At 39.8% G+C, this 20,054-nt stretch overlaps 2 protein-coding genes and 2 long non-coding RNA genes across 4 annotated transcripts; 3 read left to right on the top strand and 1 right to left on the bottom strand.

Annotated features, from left to right (window-relative positions):
* Positions 1–2,073: 2,073 nt before the first annotated feature.
* LOC127372407 (taste receptor type 1 member 3) lies at positions 2,074–6,901 on the top strand. The gene is made up of 8 exons (XM_051416077.1): positions 2,074–2,336; positions 2,466–2,766; positions 3,196–3,552; positions 3,661–4,074; positions 4,174–4,371; positions 4,529–4,649; positions 5,352–5,722; positions 5,805–6,901. Exons 1-8 carry the CDS (start codon positions 2,134–2,136, stop codon positions 6,396–6,398), a joined length of 2,559 nt encoding a protein of 852 aa, XP_051272037.1. The 5' UTR covers positions 2,074–2,133; the 3' UTR covers positions 6,399–6,901.
* A 663-nt stretch (positions 6,902–7,564) lies between these two features.
* odad1 (outer dynein arm docking complex subunit 1) lies at positions 7,565–14,722 on the top strand. The gene is made up of 15 exons (XM_051415736.1): positions 7,565–7,839; positions 8,743–8,821; positions 8,940–9,036; positions 9,131–9,320; positions 9,426–9,551; positions 9,695–9,808; positions 9,979–10,046; positions 10,140–10,327; positions 11,750–11,884; positions 12,113–12,195; positions 12,641–12,809; positions 13,309–13,472; positions 13,578–13,681; positions 13,804–13,894; positions 13,989–14,722. Exons 2-15 carry the CDS (start codon positions 8,755–8,757, stop codon positions 14,043–14,045), a joined length of 1,653 nt encoding a protein of 550 aa, XP_051271696.1. The 5' UTR covers positions 7,565–7,839; positions 8,743–8,754; the 3' UTR covers positions 14,046–14,722.
* On the bottom strand, positions 12,927–17,332 carry LOC127372229 (uncharacterized). Its single transcript, XR_007886558.1, has 2 exons — positions 17,088–17,332; positions 12,927–15,197 (listed from the first exon to the last, which is right to left on the bottom strand). It is a non-coding gene; the product is annotated as an uncharacterized LOC127372229 (long non-coding RNA).
* LOC127372230 (uncharacterized) lies at positions 16,518–18,851 on the top strand. Its single transcript, XR_007886559.1, has 2 exons — positions 16,518–16,672; positions 17,391–18,851. It is a non-coding gene; the product is annotated as an uncharacterized LOC127372230 (long non-coding RNA).
* Positions 18,852–20,054: the final 1,203 nt, after the last annotated feature.

Raw genomic sequence — 20,054 nt, 5'->3', positions numbered from 1 at the left:
CCCTTATGTTTCTGTTTGTATTTGTTGTTATTTCTGCAGCAATATCTAGTGCATATCCTCAAGCCTCTGACATGTGCACTGAAAATGATTTCATCCACTTTCATTTTCCTAATTTTCCCTCCATATTAAAGTCTTACTTTAGTGCAATACACAAAAAAGATGTGTGCCAATTGAATGTTGCCTCCAGGAAGAACGCTGAAAAAACAATGGTTTAACTCATATTGAGCCTTTGTTCGAGAGACAGGTCTGCCTGGTTCACTGTTTGGATTAAATTTCCACAGAAAATTAAACCGATTCTTACAAGAGTATTTGTATTCATCTATCCATCCATTATCTATAGCTGCCTATCCTGGTTGTGAGAGAGCAGAAAGGTGAAATAATGTCATTCCTCAGGGAGAATTTTTGCTTATTATAAAAAGATCTTCAGACATTCAAATTCAAAAATTCAGCTTGCAAATTTAAATATTAGCTTGAAATATGGAAATGTATTTGCCCTTGCCTCAGGACCCTAATCCTCTGGGCAATGAATTTAAAACATTAAACACATTAAACGGTATATTCATTCAGAAGGAGAACCTAATTAGGGTTAGGGTAAAAAAAAGGGGGAAACTTCATGAAAACAACATTTTATTCAAACTATTTATTCAAAAAATGTAAGTCAAGCATCTTATCATTTGTTCTTCTTTCCCTAGAGGCCAACTGGGTAGAGAAGCTGTTGGCAAAGATGGATGCAAGTGGTGGTTCGGATGTTAGGAATGTCACTTTAATCATTTTCCAGCTAGTGTTTTCATGTTTGCCTGAATTCACATTGGTTTTGTCTGGGTGCTCAAGTTTCCTCCCACAGTCCAAAGACTTGTCAAGGCTTGTCAGATGGACAGGAGGCTCTTAAAGAGTCTGTTGTTATTGATATACAGTCGATGGCGTTTCTCTGCATTCATTGTAGCGTAGCTATTTTCCCCTTTCTAGTGGTATGTATTGTGCTATTTCATACAAATGTAGTTCAAAAGGTGTTACATAATAATAAGATATTAAAACAAAGAAGCTACGTGGATTTCATAATTCTCTGACAAAGAGCTTTAAAAACAAGTACTGTAGCAGTAATTAAACTTGTGAAAAAATCTTTTTGTTCACCAATTGACCAAGAAGACATTTAAAAGACTGTATGTCTACTGTAGTTTTATGTAAATAGCTTGGGAGGAAAGGTGTATATTTGCTTGTATGTATGACAAACATCCAGTGTTGGTTTTGAATGCAAATATACATGCAAAACCAACACTGAGGTGAATGCAAAATATGATGACAAGAAATTGACAACATGTAATAAAATGAGCTTAGCACGGTATTATGAGCATTAGTAGTATCTAGGTTGATACTTGTTACTGGTTTTCATAACCACACACTGGTCGCAGGGACTGGGTTAGTGTACATAGTATACATTTTCACTAAAATGACATGATAAGCCACCCATAAAAAACACCAACATTTGCAAAGTGATACATTTGAGGTTTTGCTGTGATTACAACTCAGGGTGGGTAGGAAAAAGGGGGATTTAGTGTGCTTATGTGCTCATCTCCTGAAAGATAGTTACACCAAAGAGAATCAAAGAGCAAACCACAACCAAATGTCAGGAAAATGCTCCGGAAAGATATAACCAACCTGCACAATACACGCGCACACACACACACACACACACACACACACACACACACACACACACACACACACACACAGGTACAAATCTTTCCTTCTTACATGCAATGCCCTCAAGTAAGATGCCACCATTCCCTGTTCCTTCAAAAGTAATCAGTTTAGACAAAATTATAATAATACCCTAACCCTCATACTACAGCTGTTTTTTTCTTCTGATAATTGTAAAAAATAAAAGTTAGATCGTGCAGGTCTTTCACTTCATTTCCCTTGATACCACAAATGGAAATATGGGTTAATATTATAAGGACCATTTCACATGATTTGCTGTTACTTGGTATTACGCCTGCGGAAGGGGAGGGGCCAATTACACCAACTTGCTTTGGGGCTTTCAGGTGCGTTTGCATGCAACAATATTTCCTGATGTACTGACACAGATGCACATTGTTCTCATTACTCTAGCTCACATCTCCGACTTGGATCATCATGGCTGCACATGTCATTCTGCTGGTTTTGTGCTGTGCTTTTAGACTGAGCAGCAGTGCGAGTACACCTGCATGGTTCGACAACATTTCTACCAGTCTCTTCAATTTGTCTGGGGACATTATGCTCGGAGGGCTTTTTCCCATTAACCAGCTCACCAGCAACCTCAGTGAGAGGACGGAGCCTGACAACATCAGCTGTGAAAGGTAATGGGGTATGAAAAATAGCATTTTTGGGAAATTAAGATCATATTATCTGAGATTTTGTAACCAATAGGTATGTTTAACCTGACTAACAAGGCTTCTACTTTTTTTTTCCTGCCTGTGGTCCCACAGTTTAAATGAGTATGGACTGGGCCTCGCTCTAGTTATGAAATATGCAGTGGATGAGATCAACGCAAACTCAATTCTGCTCCCTGGCATCAAGTTGGGTTATGAAATCTTTGACACATGCAAACAATCTGCTGTCATTGTGAAGCCTACTATCTCTTTCCTCACTGCAAAATCGACCGATGCGCTATCTGTAGAGTGTAATTACACCAACTATGAGACCAGCATATCAGCCGTAATCGGTCCTCAGACCTCAGAAATGGTGTCAGTCATAGGAAAACTCCTGGGATTCTTTCTGATGCCACAGGTTTGGTTACAAATATGTCTCATCATATGTTTACATACATTCTCTTTCTGTACTGATTTGACATATTCCTAATGTTGAAAGTAAAACTTTAAAGATAACGCTAAACGTTGGCCGTTACAGAATCCCACAAGAAGTTGATTATTTTATCTAAGAGGCCAGTTGTCTTACAAAAGAAGCTGTAAATATTAATTTGCCCATTCAATAACATCAGACATTAATTGGTTTGGCATTTTAATTTTGTACAATTTGATTACATAAAAAAAGTTGCCCACCTGCAATGCAAATTATCTTTCAACCTCAGTATATGTGCATTAGGCCTTATGTGTCAATAATGGACATGGCTTGGTAAAATCAGTGGTAAAGTTCAAATGTGGTATAATATTAATAATCTTAATAATCTTAATAATCTTAATAATCTTCTCACTTCAGATTAGCTTCGGTGCCACTAGTGACAAATTCAGTGACAAGCTTCTCTACCCGTCATTCTTCCGCACGGTGCCCAGTGACAAATGGCAAGTAGAAGTCATGGTGCGTCTGATGAAGGAGTTTGAATGGAACTGGGTGGCAGTGGTGGGCAGCGAAGAGGAGTACGGACAACAAGGTATGCAGGAATTCTCCAAAAGAGCAGAAAATGAGTCTGTCTGTGTGGCCTACCAGGGTCTGATTCCAGTGTACACTGACCCCACACCAGCGGTCAAAACCATCATTGACAATATCAAAGCAACCAAGGTCCGAGTGGTAGTGGTCTTTTCTCTCGCAGATCCCGCTGTGGTCTTTTTTAAAGAGGTTAGTGAAGCAGAGAATTATCATGTGTGGGGCAGCACTTTGGACAAGTATTGTATGTTATTGGTGGATGGATAATATTCAATCCAGTAATCCAATCTACTTTTTCAGGTTATCAGGACGAATGTAACGGCTGTGTGGATCGCCAGCACAAGTTGGGGCATCAGTAATAAAGTGACTTCTCTCCCCAATATCAATACAATTGGTACAATCCTTGCATTCACTGACATGACACAGACCCTGGGTCTGCTCACTGACTATACAGAGGAACTCTTCAGCAAACTGAGCGAGGAGAGCGAGATGTCCCCTCCAGCACCAGAGTCTGGCAATCCTCTCAGTCCCTGCCCACAATGTTGGAACTTGTCAACTGCTAATATTAGCTTGGTGCAAGAGCCTGCAGTGCAGCGCACAGCTTTCAGTGTTTATGCTGCCATCTACAGTGTTGCACAGGCACTGCACAACCTGCTTGGATGCAATTCAACTGCCTGTGTGAAGGGATCTGAGACCAAAATCTATCCCTGGAAGGTGATTCTTCTTTCTGTATATAGGTGATGGCATACAATTTAGAATTAAAAGGACTTTTTGAAACATTAATTAAATAATTAACAAAATCTTCTTTTGCAGCTGTTGAAGGCTTTAAAGAACACATCTGTAGACATAAATGGCACACATTTAGAATTTGACACAAATGGCAACCCAAATATTGGATACAATTTGGTTCAGTGGGTCTGGAACGCCTTGCATGTTGACTTCATTAAAGTTGGAAGCTTTTACAGAGAGCTAAACATCAGCAAGTCCCTCTTCAAATGGCACACTCCAGAGGTAATTTCTTAGAAAAGTGATATAAACTTTTACACACATACTTAAAAGCTTTGTGTTTAAATCGCATTATCATTATGGATCATAATCCAGTTTGGGTTACTGAAATTTTGCATTTTTTACCATAACAATCCTAACTGTAGTACCACAACTTTTGCAGGTTCCTGAGTCCACGTGTTCAGCACAATGTGAGAAAGGCCAGGTCCGCAGAGTCAAAGGTTTCCATTCATGCTGTTTTGATTGTATCGACTGTGTGCCAGGCACTTACCAGCAGAATGAAGGTAATGCAAATGTCCACACATCTCTCTAATACAAAGAGTCATCGTGCAACATTTTGGGAAGTGTCACCTATTTGCTTTCTTGCATAGAATTAAATGAGAAGATGTATGTCTGGAGAATACAGTATATATAAGACAGGAGGCAGGGGGAAACAGCTAGTCTGGCTCTGTCCAAAGTTAACAAAATCTACCTACGTACCTCTAAAGCTCTTTAATTAACACGTCATATCTTGTTTGTTTAATCTGCACAAAAACTAATGTATGAATATAACTATTTGTGGTATTACGGGCTTATGTACAGTAACTTCCGAGAATGTTGTTGTCATGAGGTTGCCAGGTAAACAGCAAAGACTCCAGGAAGTCACTGTGTGTGGCCAAGATATAATCCCGCACATAGCCCCTCTTAAATCCCCATTCTGACATTTTCATAATTCAGCAAACAAGTAAAATATAATGAGTTAATTAGTGAGCTTTAGAGGTGCTGGAGGGCACCATATGAAGTCAGCATAGCTGTTTCACCCTGCCTCAAGTCTTTAGTGTTAGACTAGCAAACCAGCTGCTCGGCTGTAGCTCCAGATTTAATGCACAAACAGAGTGGTATTGATCTTCTCAAACCATGCGCTACCTACTGTTGTGATTTGATTGGATTTCTATATGGTGTGCTTGTAAATCAAACCAATTCCTGTTGTGCTTTCTGACTTATAGACGACATTCAGTGCGCTAAGTGCCCTACGGGTCAGTGGTCTGAGAAAAGAAGCACTAACTGCACTTTACCCACCTTTGACGTTTTGTCCTGGGACACGCCTGAAGCTCTGGCAATGATGCTGGCTGTGGTGCTGCTGTTGATATGTCAGGCGTCAGTGGGTGTTGTGTTCCTGAAACATCGGGGAACCCTATTGGTAAAGGCCTCAGGGGGAGTCCTGAGTTTTGTGGCTGTGCTAAGTCTGATGGGAGCTTGCCTCAGTCTGCTGCTCTTCCTGGGGCAGCCCGGGGATGTGGTGTGTCGTCTTCAGTTGCCCCTCACCTCCATTTTCCAAACAGTGGCCCTCGCCATTATTACGTCCATCTCACTACAGGTGAGGAAAGACATGTAACATACATTTCTGTGTTGTAGAGTGCACATTGTAATCAAAGTATAAAACCCCTCTTTTCAAACAGATATTCTACGTGTCAGAGTTCCCAAAGACGGCTGCCTCTCACCTGCATGTGCTAAGAGGCCCTGGAAGCTGGCTGTTTGTCGTGATCTGCTGTGTTGTGCATGCTGGTATCTGTGGCTGGTATGTTCAGGAAGGGCCATCGCTGACTGAATATATGGCGAATATGACAATAAACTTTGTAAGAGAATTCCTGACATGTCCAGTGGAACCCTTGTCTGGATTTGCCTTATTGCAAGGTTTCAACAGTGCATTGGCCCTCATATCATTCATGTGCACCTTCATGGCAGTAAAGCCTCTTCATCAGTATAACCTTGCCAGGGACATCACCTTTTCCTCCCTGATTTACTGTGTGATTTGGGTGACCTTTATTCCGATCTACATAGGCTTGAATGTCAAGAACAGGTCTATTGTCCATGTTTCTTTCACCCTGTCAAGCAACCTGGGACTCCTGGCAGCCTACTACTTCCCAAAATGCTTCTTGCTGTTGAGAAAGCCTGAGCTCAATACAGCAGAACACTTCTGTACCTTCCTCGAGGGCGTCCCACCAACACCAGCTCAGGAGGAACCACAAACACAGACAGAGTCAGAGAAATAAACTAAAAGGTACTTGTAAGAAATATATATATATATATATATATATCAGGTAAAATTTACATTTGTATGCTTTGTACGTGAAAAAGATAACGTATTAATAAATGTTTGTGAATTTCATAATTAACTAGCCTACAGTACAGGTTATGAATACATACATTCACTAAGGTAGGGGTTGCTCATGTAGAGTAGCATATGTATGTGTATGTAACTTTTGTATATTTTCATCATGATTATGGTTATATAGTTATTATTGGTTATAGTTATAATTATGATATTAAAGAGGCTGTAATAGGCTGATTCTTGTAGCTGTTTTTGCAAAACTAAAACACTTTTCTTTTTTTTTTTTTACTATTATTATTATTTATTTTGTATGTAACATTGCTAACATTTATACAACATAGATAGCAATAAAGGTGCAATAAAAAATGTGTGTATATATGCGTTTTTTTGTTGTTTTTATTTTCCCTGGTTGCATTTAGCAAGGCACTGCTTCTACTAAGAATAGTCGTCCTTCACATAAATAAAAGTAGCAATACTTTGCCTTCAAAATAATAAAACTTGAGTTCAAAGAGTAAAAGCACCCGTTATATTTGTCCCTTTGCATTGTTATATGACACATATTGTAGCCTATATTTTACTAGTATAATTATTATTAATGATGTCTAAACTGTAAACATGGTGGAGTTACTTTTAACTACATATACAGTGGGAAAGTTTAATCAATATTTTTAAGCTCATCGTGTACCTCAAACACACTTACAGTATTTGGGTAACACTTTGTCCCAGCACTGAACTGTACACTGCATTGTTCAGCCTCTTACACATTCAGTGTTTATTCCTATACCTTTGTCTCTACTGGTCCCACACGTCATGAAGTCATGTCCCGCCCCTCTCTGCCTCTGATTGGCTAGTACCCGTTGCTTTCATTGGTTTGATTGGTTAGGTTAAGGCATGAGGATTTGGATTGGTTAGCGTTAGGGTAAGAATTTCAGGGTGATCCAATCAGAAGCAGAGTAGGGCGGGTTATGACTTCGCCATCCTGGGGGGGGAAAAAATACCGCGTCCCGCACTTGTACAGTCATGGTAGCCATCACCTTTGGCCACTACAGCCCTGGCAATCTTGTCAGGCAGCTCCACCTATCAAGTTGTGTGTGTGTGTGTGTGTGTGTGTGTGTGTGTGTGTGTGTGTGTGTGTGTGTGTGTGTGTGTGTGTGTGTGTGTACAAAGCCATTTAAAAATGTAATTGGCAGACTGTGGAGCCTCAATCAAGCCCATAACCTTTCAACCTGGCTGTAAACGTTACTTCTGCCTGAGAGGCTCAATTCAGGGACTGCGAGTCCCAAGGTCCCTAGCAACGGTTGCTAACAACTCAGACTGATGTGAGCCTGCTGTGTGTCCTGGGAGGTGACACTGGGGTTTTTAACTTTATAAACTCTGAGCTGGTGAGAGAAAATTCTTATTTGTCCTAAACAGCACAGACACTTTTCTTTTTCGATAAGCTTTCAAGAGTTTCAAGAGTTTATAAACAAAGCTAAATATGTTCAATCTTCTGTAAGAGCTAACTTAGCATTAAACATGGCTGGTGTTTTGTTTCCCTACTAATGTGCGTTATGGGTATTTTTAATGACCTGTTTAACTATTCTGTTAGATGAAAAACAAAATTTAAATATCTATTAGTCACAAATACTGCAGATGTTAGATGAAAAACAGAATTTAAATATCTATTAGTCACAAATACTGCAGCCTGAATCAATGGACACTAATGTTTATTAATATGAATGTATTATTCAATGCAAAACTATTATGGGAAAACTTTTTACATTGTATGTATTTAAGATGCTATATCAATCAAAAATGCAACAATAAAATGTAACTATAGGACAAAATATATATAAAATATGCAGCATTTTCTCACATAAACCACCAATTCAAACCCATTGTAAGAGGGAAAAATAGATAGAGGCAGACAATATCGGTGCCAATCAAATGCTGTGGTAACACTTTATTTGGATAGTTTACAGATAGTTTGTAGAGTTTGTAACATTTCAAAAGTGTATTAATTGAGATTCCACAACCTTTTTCTGGTTAAGGTTTGGTTAGGTCTAGGCATAAAAACATCTCAGTTAGGGTAAGTTGAACAGTTAAAACATTACAAATGCTCTAATAAACTGCCTATCAAAATAAAGTGTTACTAATGCTTCTTCCAGGAAATCACAGAAAACAAAAACAGTTTGAACTTATTTTGTAACTTATGTATATCTAGTTCTAGAGTTTTTTTTTAACACTGCAAGTTCAGTATTTTCTGTTATCAGCATCACTTTACTTTTTATTTTTATATGGTGAAGCCCAGTGTAACGATGCCTCGAGGAAGATCGGCCACGAGTGCCCGCTCAGACAGCAGTGAGATGGATGCTGATGGTACAGGTAATGTTGCTTATGTTGTTATTATTAACTATTAGCTGTTGATGTTCTCTCACTAATCTTATTTTGCCAGTCTTTTGGTTAAGAGAGCTACAGTATGCATATGGTGTTTTTTAAGCAGAATCAGAGATAGCCAAACTGCAGAGACAGTTCAGGATCATGGAAGGAGATCGGCAGGCCTACAACCTTCAGGCCCGGGAGCAGATCCGCAAACAACAGTGAATAAGCACCTACATCACATTGTAAGCATTGTGTGTGTTTTTATTTTAATTTTATTTTGCCTGATCAGCTGTTTATGTGATGTGAATAAAGGCAGGAGATAGAGAAGCTGCTGAAAGAGCAGGAGGAGCTGCATCGAAACCTTGGTGCATGTAAGAGCTTCACACGCCAACAGCAGGAAAGTGGGGACACCCAGAGTCTCTGTGCTCTGCTGGAGCAGAGAGACGTGCTAGAGGAGGAGCTGGGGAAAGAGAAGCAGCATCAAAAAGAGATAGAGAAAGAGGTGAATTAAATCACTCTATGATAGTAAGTTTAGTTTCATTTCATGTTTACTGATTTTTCTGGTCCAAAACAACAGTTTCATATCATGTGTCTGTAATGTGGGCAGATTGCAAATATGGAGTTGAAGCTGGCAGACCTGAGAAAAGGGGACATCAGTACTAGTGATTCACAGAGGTCTGAGGTACGGCGGACTCAGAAGACCGTACGCACGTTGGAATACAAACTGGACAGAGTGAGTCATGAAATTCAGTACAACAAAACACCTATAAAACATAAGTATAATATAGAAGTTATATTGTTATTTTCTGTCATATAGAAAGTAACGTTGTTCATATTATATTATTTTAAAGCTTGCATGTGTTCCGTCCTGTCTAGGCCTTGACTCGCTTCAATGAGCAACTAACCAAAAACGGCCACCTGAGAGAGGAGTTGCAAACTCTTCATATTGAGCGTGTCCGTTTCCAGCAACTACAAAACAGGCTGGACAAGGTCAGAGGTCGCACCATAGATAATTCACAGACAAGGCCACACACAACTTTAACATTTTAACATGCTTGTTATTTAGCCCATTATTGTTTGTAACGTAGCAACACTGGACAAGTTGATACGCTGGTTTAAGTTGACAAGAAAAAAATACCTGTGATTGTTGTGTGTTGTAGGAACTGCACGATGTCCGCAAGAAGATTGGGGAAATTGTCAACTTGTCCACTGCTGCTTACGATGCCAGGTCAGATTTGAGGGAGTTATGTAATGTAGTAAAAAATCTGTGCTATGATATACACCTCGTGTTCCTGCTTATGTATAAAGCTCTCTACTTCAGGGTGGAGGCTCATTCCAAGATGACCATGATGAGGGAGAAGGCAGTGAAGGACCTTGCACAGTACAACGCTGAGATGAAGGAACTGGAAAGGGTTATTGCACACGAGTGTAGCCTGAAAGAGTTCATGACCACCAAGTGCAGCGAGAGGACTGGGCAGGATGATGGCCATGACATGGGACACAGGCAGTGTAGGAAGCAGCCACAATACTGCTCTTTTGATTTACTGACAATCGTAATAATGGCAATGCTATCAGTGATGATAAAAACACTGGCAGTGATTATCGAATGTTCATTCAGAGGGGAATCCCACCAGTTGTCAGCATGTGCTCTATGAATGCCCAAGCACATTGTCCTACAGTATATCCCATGAGCACACAGAGAGAGGAATCCCATCTGTTCTACATATAGCACAAATGTAACGTCCTTATAAAGTGATTTTGACGCAATGGAAAAGCCTAATGTAGCCATATTGGGAATGGTTTTAGTGGATTACGTTGCATGTTCTGCTTCTGAACTGAACGTTGTGCAATAACAAAAGAGCAGATCTTATTTAAATTTAAACATTTAGAGGAACATCACTGAGCATTACCTGGTTTCTGTTTAGTTTTGTGTCACAAAAACTGGGATGGTTACCTAACATATGTCCTCAGATGTATCAAAACATTGCTTTTAATTGATTGGTATGTATTCCTTTTCAGTCAGGAACAATATGAACATAACTTCTTTACCACAACTACCTGCTAATTGCAAGTAATAGATAAATAAAACCTTGTTAACACAGTACAATCGACCATAGTACAGCCTTTCTCAACCACTGAGCTGCAGCCTACTGGAGGGCCTCAGAGCGACATCTAGTGGGCCTCAGAGGCAATGGTACTGCCAAATGGTTAGATTCATTTATTTATTTATTTTGGTAGATGACCAAGTTAGTTATTTTTATCTCTAAATGTGCTCAAGAATTGAAATGTTACGTTACAATATCACCACGCCAGTAGCGACACTTCATCAGGTACTAGAGACAACCGTGTTTTGCCACTGTTAGTCAACACTAATGCTCTCTGGGATGCAGTGACACCAAATGAGATAGATACTTAAACACAACACACCCGGGATGAGTATCTCCCTTTTTTGTCAGGTGTTGGTTTATCATTATTTAGTATTTTACAACACAACACAACACAACAAGACAGAAGTCAGAGTAAATATGGGTATCACACATTAAATCAGTAAAACAAAAAGGTAGAAGCAAGAAGACAGTGTTCATTCCTGTTGGCTTAGAAATCAACATCACTGAAACAGTGTAGTCAGTCCTTCCAGCGAGTCCTTGAACATTGCAATAGAAATAAAAGGATCCTTTTCGCAGTGTTAACTTGTGTCAACCAGCAGTAGCAGTACTGTTAAAAAAAGGAAAATCTACTGTATGTAAATTGCCACAGTGTAAGACTGTTGATGTACAGATCGTTGATTTAAGTTTGTCACATTTGGGCAGGCATACAGGAGGAATACGTGAATAAGAACAATGTCAGTATTAACTAATGATGGTATTGCTGGCAGATGATGATGGTGACAGTGGCTGCTAATATGATAGTAATGGTGCTTGTTTGTCCCAGCGTCAGAGATGAAGGAGCAGAGGAGGATGGACTCCGGGGAAGAGTCTCTGGACGCTCTAGAGGAGGTGTTTGAGAGGATCCGGACTGTGACAGGGGAGGACAACCTGGACATGCTGGTTACCAGGTTCATCCAGGGTAAGCGTTAGCAACCAGACTATTTCATACTCATCCATACACAAAGACGATGTTTCCGAAAAATATCTCTTATTTGTACATTTGTATTAGATTTATAGAAAATGGCACAATGTATTTTAATTTAGTTTACATCTCTCTACCTTCTAAGGTTCCACATTGATAATAAGAATAATAATCAGTCTCTGTTAAGAATATTGAAATGTATCTCATTGCTGTGTTGCTGTTTAGTTGAAGACCGCAACTTTGCACTCTTCAATTTTGTAAATGAGCAAAACAATGAGGTCGAGGCACTGAGGGAACAGATTAGCCAGGTGAGTATGTTTTCTCTGTATGACTGTGCCCGTGGACACACATGTCATTCATTTTCCGTTTTTAACTTATAGTCTGATTCAGTGCAACAGTAGAATAAACGTAATTCCTTAAGAACTTTAGAGTCGGGCCGCCCCATTAGCTCAGTGGGTAGAGCTGGCGACCCATGTACCGAGGCTCAGGGTTAAAATCTGACCTGCAGCCCCTTGCTGCGTGTCATCCCCTCCCCCCCTCCTGTCTGTCTTCAGCTTTTCTGTCAAATAAAGGCAATAAAAGCCAAATAAATACTTAGAAAAGAAAGTTTTGAAGAACTTTAAATGAAAGCTAAAGAGATAGAGGTTATTTTTCACAGCCGTTAGAGCGAGTGAAAGGGAGCACGTAGTTTGTTAGTACATATCAATAATCTATATATTTATCTGTTTTTTGCTGAAATGTTTAAATCTGCAGATACAAGCGGAGATTGAGCAGTTTCGAGTTGCAGGTTTGAAACAGGAGCAAGATCATCGCTCTTTGCTGAGAGACATTGATGAGCAACAAAAGGAAACCGAATCCCAAGCTGAGGACTATGAACATCAAGCCAGCATCATAAGCAAAACCCTGGATGAGATTAAAACAGGTTTGGAAACTATTTATTTATTTATTTTAAGGGGCTGTAATTTCCAAATAATTTCCTAGAAGTTCCTAAATTTCCTAGAAAGGTGTAATTTGGTAGTAATAAGAGGGGAACTAGAGACAGTGTTCAATTAGTTTAATTCCAGTGAACTGGTAGCACAACCTGGAGTCTTTTAGTCAGTGCACAGCAGGTCAGATCAACATGCAGAATGTTTTTTCCACCAGCAAGCATACAATTCAACACAAAATACATGAAAAACACTGTTGTGTACTAAAGGAATGATCAATGAATATTTACATGGATTAAACTGGAGCAGTTCCTCGAGGATTTTAGGGAAATAAACCTAAAATTAGTATCAAATTAAATATTATTTTATTTTCTTTAGGAAATGCCCCATGAAATTATCAGACTTTTCTTAAATACTCATACATATATATATATATTTATCTACATTTAATTAATATCTGAGGTACTCCTGACTCTTGTTTCTCCCATCTCACAGGAGTGAACAGTATTTTCTCTAAAATGGAGTGTGACCGCTCAGTGATAGAGGATGCACTCGGCTCCTCTACAGGGATCAGTGACAACAACATCATGTCCTACCTGGGTCTGGTGGAACAGAAGACCAACGAGATGCTCACCATACAAGCTTTCCTCAATTCTAAAGTAAATTTTCAACCTGTGGTTCGGTCCTGACTTTCCCACATACATTCCTGTTGTACATGCAGTACGTTCTTTCATTTCTGCATTGCAATATAATGTCTCTTACAGGATCTGGAGAAAGACTACAATCCAAAAGATCTGGCCAAATTTCTTTTGGGGCAAAACCCAGAACTGCTTCAGCAGAATATTGATATCCAACCTGCAATCAACAGGTGGGCCTTTTATCTTTTATCTTCTTGCTGATGGTCTTGTTTGTTATGTAGGTCACATGGAGGCATCCGTATTAAATTGAGACTGTTTCATAACCAGTTTCTGTGTTGGTTGGATTCCTCAGTGTGGATTATGATGCAGAAGAGTCTCCCGTCACTGATGAGGAAGAACGGCCACTGTCACAGGAGGAACTTCGCAGAAGAATTATAAAAGGGGTCGGTGCAACAGTCCTGTTGTGTTTGTGCTATACGTGATGATCACTTTTTTAAAGTTCACTGTTGATTTTGTCTTTCTGGATATAATTTATAGGTTCGGCAGAAAGAGAGGATGATGCTCCCTGGGAGACGCACCGAGCTGAAGCATTGACCATATCAGTGTAGTCAATGTGCACATATTTAAGAAATGGGATCCTCATCTGCACCATCAGTAGCAGCTGAAGGGTCTGCTTTCATTTTTCTAAAATATAGATCAGAGGAGGCTTTGACCGCTGATGGAACCAGCTTGATTGGCCATTTTGAAATGTTGCAGCTTGCACACAAAAACAGTTAAAACTTAATTATGTTATGTGTATGTCGCATTTTATGATGAATCATTGGCATGGCCTGAATATTACATCTCGGTGTGATTTGTTTAGTTGTAACTAATTAGGTTCGGAGCTATAAAGATGCCTTTTCAGACTCTGGTAACCAGCTGTCCTTTTGATGTGTGACTTGCCATCTGGCTTTGACTGTACAATCTGGTCTGAGTACAGCCCTCCTTCGCTGGCAGCATTTCATTACATGATACTTGCTGCTATGCTCAAAAGGAAAGGTGGGGGGCAGCAGAACCTTTTGTAATTTTAATTGGCATGCTGAGACCTTGATTCTGTTTCCAAAAAGGAGGTGAGAAGCTTTTAGCGCTTCACTGTACACACTGATTTTGTACACGTTTTTGTTGGTGGAATAATTATGATTTTTTTCCATTTGTTTTGGTGAATCACCAATATTCAGATTTCTGTCTTAAAATCAGTGTCATTATTCAAATAAACTGTCCTCTACAACCTTTCCATTGAATGAGTTCTCTGTTCATGTACACCACAATCATTAACATCAGTCCCTATTTAGGCTCAGTCAGTTACCTATTCATAGTGTAGCCATACCAGGCAGGTTACAATATTGCTCACATCAGGAGCTCCTCTATTTTTTTCCCCTACAACATTCAGTGTGGCTGGTAATGCAAGGAAAAAACATAACTTTGATCCTCAGGAGTTTCAAATGTCATCTTATCCAAACATCCTGGAGCGAGCCTGTGTTGGGGTAAAGATGGCAGTCACTGCAGCAGAGAGCGACTTCCTCTGTACAAAAGAGAACGTCAGGATGGGGAACTTATTTTAAGAAACATATTTTTACTAACAGCACAGTGAAACAATCTACAAAGTGTGTTACTATATTTAGATTTTAAAGGTCACACTGATGCCATCATACTTTTTTCTGTATCATGGGCTGTACGAGGCAGGGGGCTGATTTGACAGAAGCGTACCTGTATAAACAGGAAAGGGACACATGTAGGTCATTGTGTTAATTATCCAGCTTGTATGGTTTTAATTAGCTTATCTTTTAAAGGGTTCCACTGAGGCTTTGACGGTAGCGGTTTCAGGAAGTGAAACTGCTACTCTGTAAACATTTATGACCAATGACTTGGTTTGCTCTAGATAATCCCCCTTGCAGTCTCAACTGTGTGGCTATGAAAACAGATTATCAGAGATAAAAAGGGCGCTGTGGAAAAAGCAGAAGGGTGGCGGTGGTGGGAGATGAGATGGAGGAGGCTGCTTTCTTTGAAATTCTACTCTCACTTAGCCCCCTCCACTCCCAACAAATTCTCTGTGCACACGGCTCTCTGCATTGCCATAGAAACCTTCCTTTTAATCACAACAGAAACCTCATTTCCGACTCCTGACAAAGAGTCCTCATTGCCTGTACAGACCGCCTGCATCAGCCATTTCCAAGGCCCACCTCCTTCTGCAGGCTGTACCTACCAGCCCCCCCCCTTTACCCAGTCCTTATTTACTCCTCCTCTCCATATAAGCACATTTTCCACCTTTCCTCCTCCCTCGGCTCAACTGTTTCCCCATTCTCTAGCGCACCTTCTTCTTCACACTTCATAATCTCTTGTCATTTTAGTGGGTTTTTTTCATCGTTTTGTAAACACTGTAGGCTGCTGTTATTGTTGCATTTAGTTCATCTCATCCTTATTAACTAGTAATCATCCAGAAACCTACACACCCAACTGTGCAAACAAAAACATGCAAGCGCAGGTTGTGCTGCTTGTTTGCGGCCTATTCATCAGTTCCCTGTCAAACTGTTTGACCTTATCAACTGTAACGGCCTATGTCCTGTTTTGCCAATCTGTTTCACTTCCACTCTGTCTCTCCAAAAACTAATGCCGGAGTCCATTTTGTTTAAAATAAAAAAATACTAGCAGTTTATGATGTTTTACAACCTTCTCGTCAACTTTAATCTTTTCATCTCACTTTAGAGAAAGTTCTCAGTAGCGTGCTCTCAGCTTCCTGTCCCCGGTCTTTTTCTGCTTTGAGAACAAACTGTGTTAGCACTTGTAAAATGCCTTGTTCCCTTTATCTCGACACAAGACTGTTATCTGGAAAATACCCCTGTCCTCTGTCTCCCACTCTGTTCTCCTCTCTCTCTCTCTCTCTCTCTCTCTCTCTCTCTCGTTTTGTTTATTTGGGAATTGTGCCAGGTATTTCCCCAGTCAGTCTGCCTGCACCCAAAATGCTCCATCCCCTTGACGCCCCACCCCCCTCCCAACACTCACACCCTCCCACCCACATCCCACCCTCCCATGAGTGTTGCTAGGCAACCGCCCGCCATGAGAGCCTGTGCATTTTCCAGCCAATCAAATTACTGAATGTATTTTCAAACTGTGGAAAGGAAAGGAAAGGAAAGAGGATATCACTTTTTTCCCCCTTCTTCAACTATGGGGTTCATACTTTGCAGGTAATTGCGGCTATTTAATCTTACTGCACATACATGCTTTAGGGAAATGAGCCTTTGATCACTTTCAGTGCCAGTTCATCTCCAGCATGTTCTAGCAGTCCACCGCTGGGTGGCAGCAGGATCAGTTTCTCTGTTACCACACAGGCTGCAAGAATTTTTTTTACTGCTGTTGCTAAGCAATCCTGACTCTCATGTCTTACCTGTAAAACATTTGTGATTTTTACAGATGTCCCTGACACCATTTTGTCTTTGTTTTCACCATTTTGAAAGGCACCATATTCTATGTGAAAAGGCACAATTTTGGTTGCACAAGAAAAAACCTATTCACAACCAAAATACTAACCTTCTAAACCACGATATTATTACAACACAGTAGTGCAGAGACAAAGCCTATTGAAGAGAATGAGGTACCCACTGTGTTTGAGATCCAGGTTTAGGTTAAATACCAAAAAAAAGCCTTGAACAGCCTCTGTTGACTCCATCTCATCATGCGGGAGGCAGGAAATGTGCTCTTGAGCGATTAGGCCAGAAGCTCTTCTCTTCCACTTTACCAGCAGTGGAGAGATCCATACTCTGTGGGTTCATATGTTGTGCAGCTTCTTGTTGTCTTTCTTCACAAACCTCTTCTTGACTTCTTTGATTTGTCAGACAAACTCCAGCTGATCAAGTCATGTTTAAATGTTTATCAGTGATTAGTTTTCTTTTTTATACCCTCCAGGTTCCTGTGTCCCTCCCCCCCTTCGGTCCCCCTGTGTGCGAGTCCCTCATCTCAGCTTTGGTTGCTGTGCAGATGGTTCTTTGTTGATGCTTCACAATGGGTCTAAGGTCAGTGTGCCTCATGCCATCTACACACTCAAACTTCTCCACTCCAGCTGTCTCTAGCTTTTTTTGTAGTTTATCTAAAATGTTTCTCTATCGAGCATCAGGTCTGCTTATGTGTACATGGTTATATTGTGGTGAATTAAGAGGAAGTTATAAAACCGCAGATGTAGCGTAGGGGTAGTCTGGACCTCTCAGGCTGTAAACACGTTAACAGATATCATCTTGTTTTCCATATCTGAGCCACACCTTCTGTGTAATCTCTAAAGCTCTTGTCACATTTCTCGATTCTTGATTCTTACATGTGTCAGTTGCCGGCAACCTTTGGAACATGTGACATCTCCGAAACAAACCAGACGCCAGAATATCAGATCAGCCAGAGAAATAGAAATGCAAATCTACCATCTGTTCTCTGATCTCAAACCAACCCTTGTTCATCATTCAAGAGCTAATGTTATAGTTACATATTGCTTTACCCTTAATAGATAGTAACAAGATACAATGTACTATCAAAATAGTACACAGAAAGGAAGTAAGAAAGGGTTGTGTGGCTCAATATCAGTACAAATGACACATTTAAAAAAGCATTTAACTTACTTATGCACTTTTGGTTTAATAATCTTTCATCCAAACAGAATAGAGATTAACACTGATCTTTAACAACTTTAAGACAAGGATCATATATCTGTGGCAACATACATTTGATTTGTAAAACAATGATGAGGCCAGAAACATAAAAAAGATGTTGTGTTTGTCTGTCTATCTAAGTAAAATCTTCAGGGCACTACAAGGTTCAGCAGCAGAGGGCCATGAGGTCTTCAGGCCAGTCTGCAGCAGAAAGGAGCAGGTAGAGTGAAAGGCGGGAAACTGAAAGGAGGAGGAGCATTTCTTGCGAAGCAGTAGGGATTACTGGAAATTTCCACTTTTCTCTGGCAAGGCAGTTGCAGGGGTGGAGCTAAGAGGTGAAATAAATAAGGTAGTACAGCTGAGGTTGAACTGAAGTAGTGCAGAAGGGAAACTTTTGCTACTCTGTCAAAAACAGTTTATAGCGTGACCACATAATATTACAGTTTCCTTAGTTATTATAACGTTTTATTAATTACAGTCCCTTTTGATGTATAGTTTCATGTATTTTTTAATACCACATTTTGTTTGATTTTTTTTTCACTTATATCCATCCGATCACTGATACCTGTGTCTCTATTAATGTATCACTGTGTTCAATTATGCACCCTCATTATACACTACATCAATGTAATAAAATGCCACAACATGGCCACAATAAGTTGTTGAATAATTCTTGTGTGTTTGTATTTTTTGGATAAGAATTCAGTACTAAATAAATAAAGAATAAATGGATGGATGGATGGATGAATAGTCACTGTGGCAACACAGCAAAATATCCCAGGTGGTCTTTTCCCAGCAGTTTTCTTCAACACCTCCACCAAGCGCTGCTATGCCCGCTGGGAGATATAGTCCTTGTGGCTTGTATTCAGTTTGTTCTAGGTTCTTCTTCTAGTCCTTCAGAGGGAGGTCGGCACAGGCAGGCTTGCATACGCATTGATTTTGGTCACTGGTCAAATTAAAGATGAACAGCCAAGAAACATACTGTAGCTCCCTCTTCAGCACCATGGTCCAGTACAACTGTTACGTTACTGCAGCTAATACATATTAACGTCACTCATGTCACAATATGTTCTAACCACATTCATAAATAATGACACTGTGAACTATATGAACTCCTCCACATAGGGTGGTGGCTTTCCCCTCACCTGGATGGGATAATACTTCTTTTTATGGAGTAAATGTTAAGCCTCAATTTAGGAGACCAGTAGCAGTTGGCTGCTGCACCAGAAATGTAGCCAGAAACAAGAGAGTTGATAACTCAATGTCAACAGAACAACATTCTCCAAGTTTTGGCTGTACCTTCATATCCTGTCCATTAGTATCAAAAACAGGGAAAGAGGTAACACACAACCTTGAATAAATCCGACACCCATTTTTAACACAGCATTAAGTCCAGAGTGTATAGAGAGCAAAAGACTTGCAGCATTGGGAAACACAAGCTCTGGCATTTTCCAAATCCTCAAAGCACCTACAGACTAATCCATGCGACACTGAAGAGACATGTCAACCACAACAGCTCCAACAATATCCAGATGCAGGATTTCAGGATCTTTTGGCACCGTGCCTCAGAAGCTTTGGTTCACATTATGTGTGTTTCAATAAACGTATTGTGTTGTAGCTGTTGTTTTATTTTGTTTTGTTTTTTCTTAGCGCTCTGTATTATTCATTTATAGGAATGGATTTATTGTTCACAATTTGTATCAGAATGTAAAATATAGTTATTTAAAGAAAAAAGAAGAATCGTTTTTCTTCTTACACAGCCATAAAGACAGTACACACAAATATCCATTGTTGTTTCACAAAAAAGTAGATCTAAGGTATTATTTTTGCATAACTATATTACTCTACAGAAAAGTTATTATGACTCTTATATTACTTACCTTGCAGTTTTTTTAATTGAAAAGTATACAGTAAAGTGTACATTACAGTATAAACT

The sequence above is a fragment of the Dicentrarchus labrax genome, unplaced genomic scaffold (genome assembly GCF_905237075.1).
Source record: "Dicentrarchus labrax unplaced genomic scaffold, dlabrax2021, whole genome shotgun sequence".
Taxonomy (NCBI): Eukaryota; Metazoa; Chordata; class Actinopteri; family Moronidae; genus Dicentrarchus; species Dicentrarchus labrax.
Note: the sequence above shows the minus strand (reverse complement) of the source record. Positions and strands in the feature narration are given on the sequence as shown.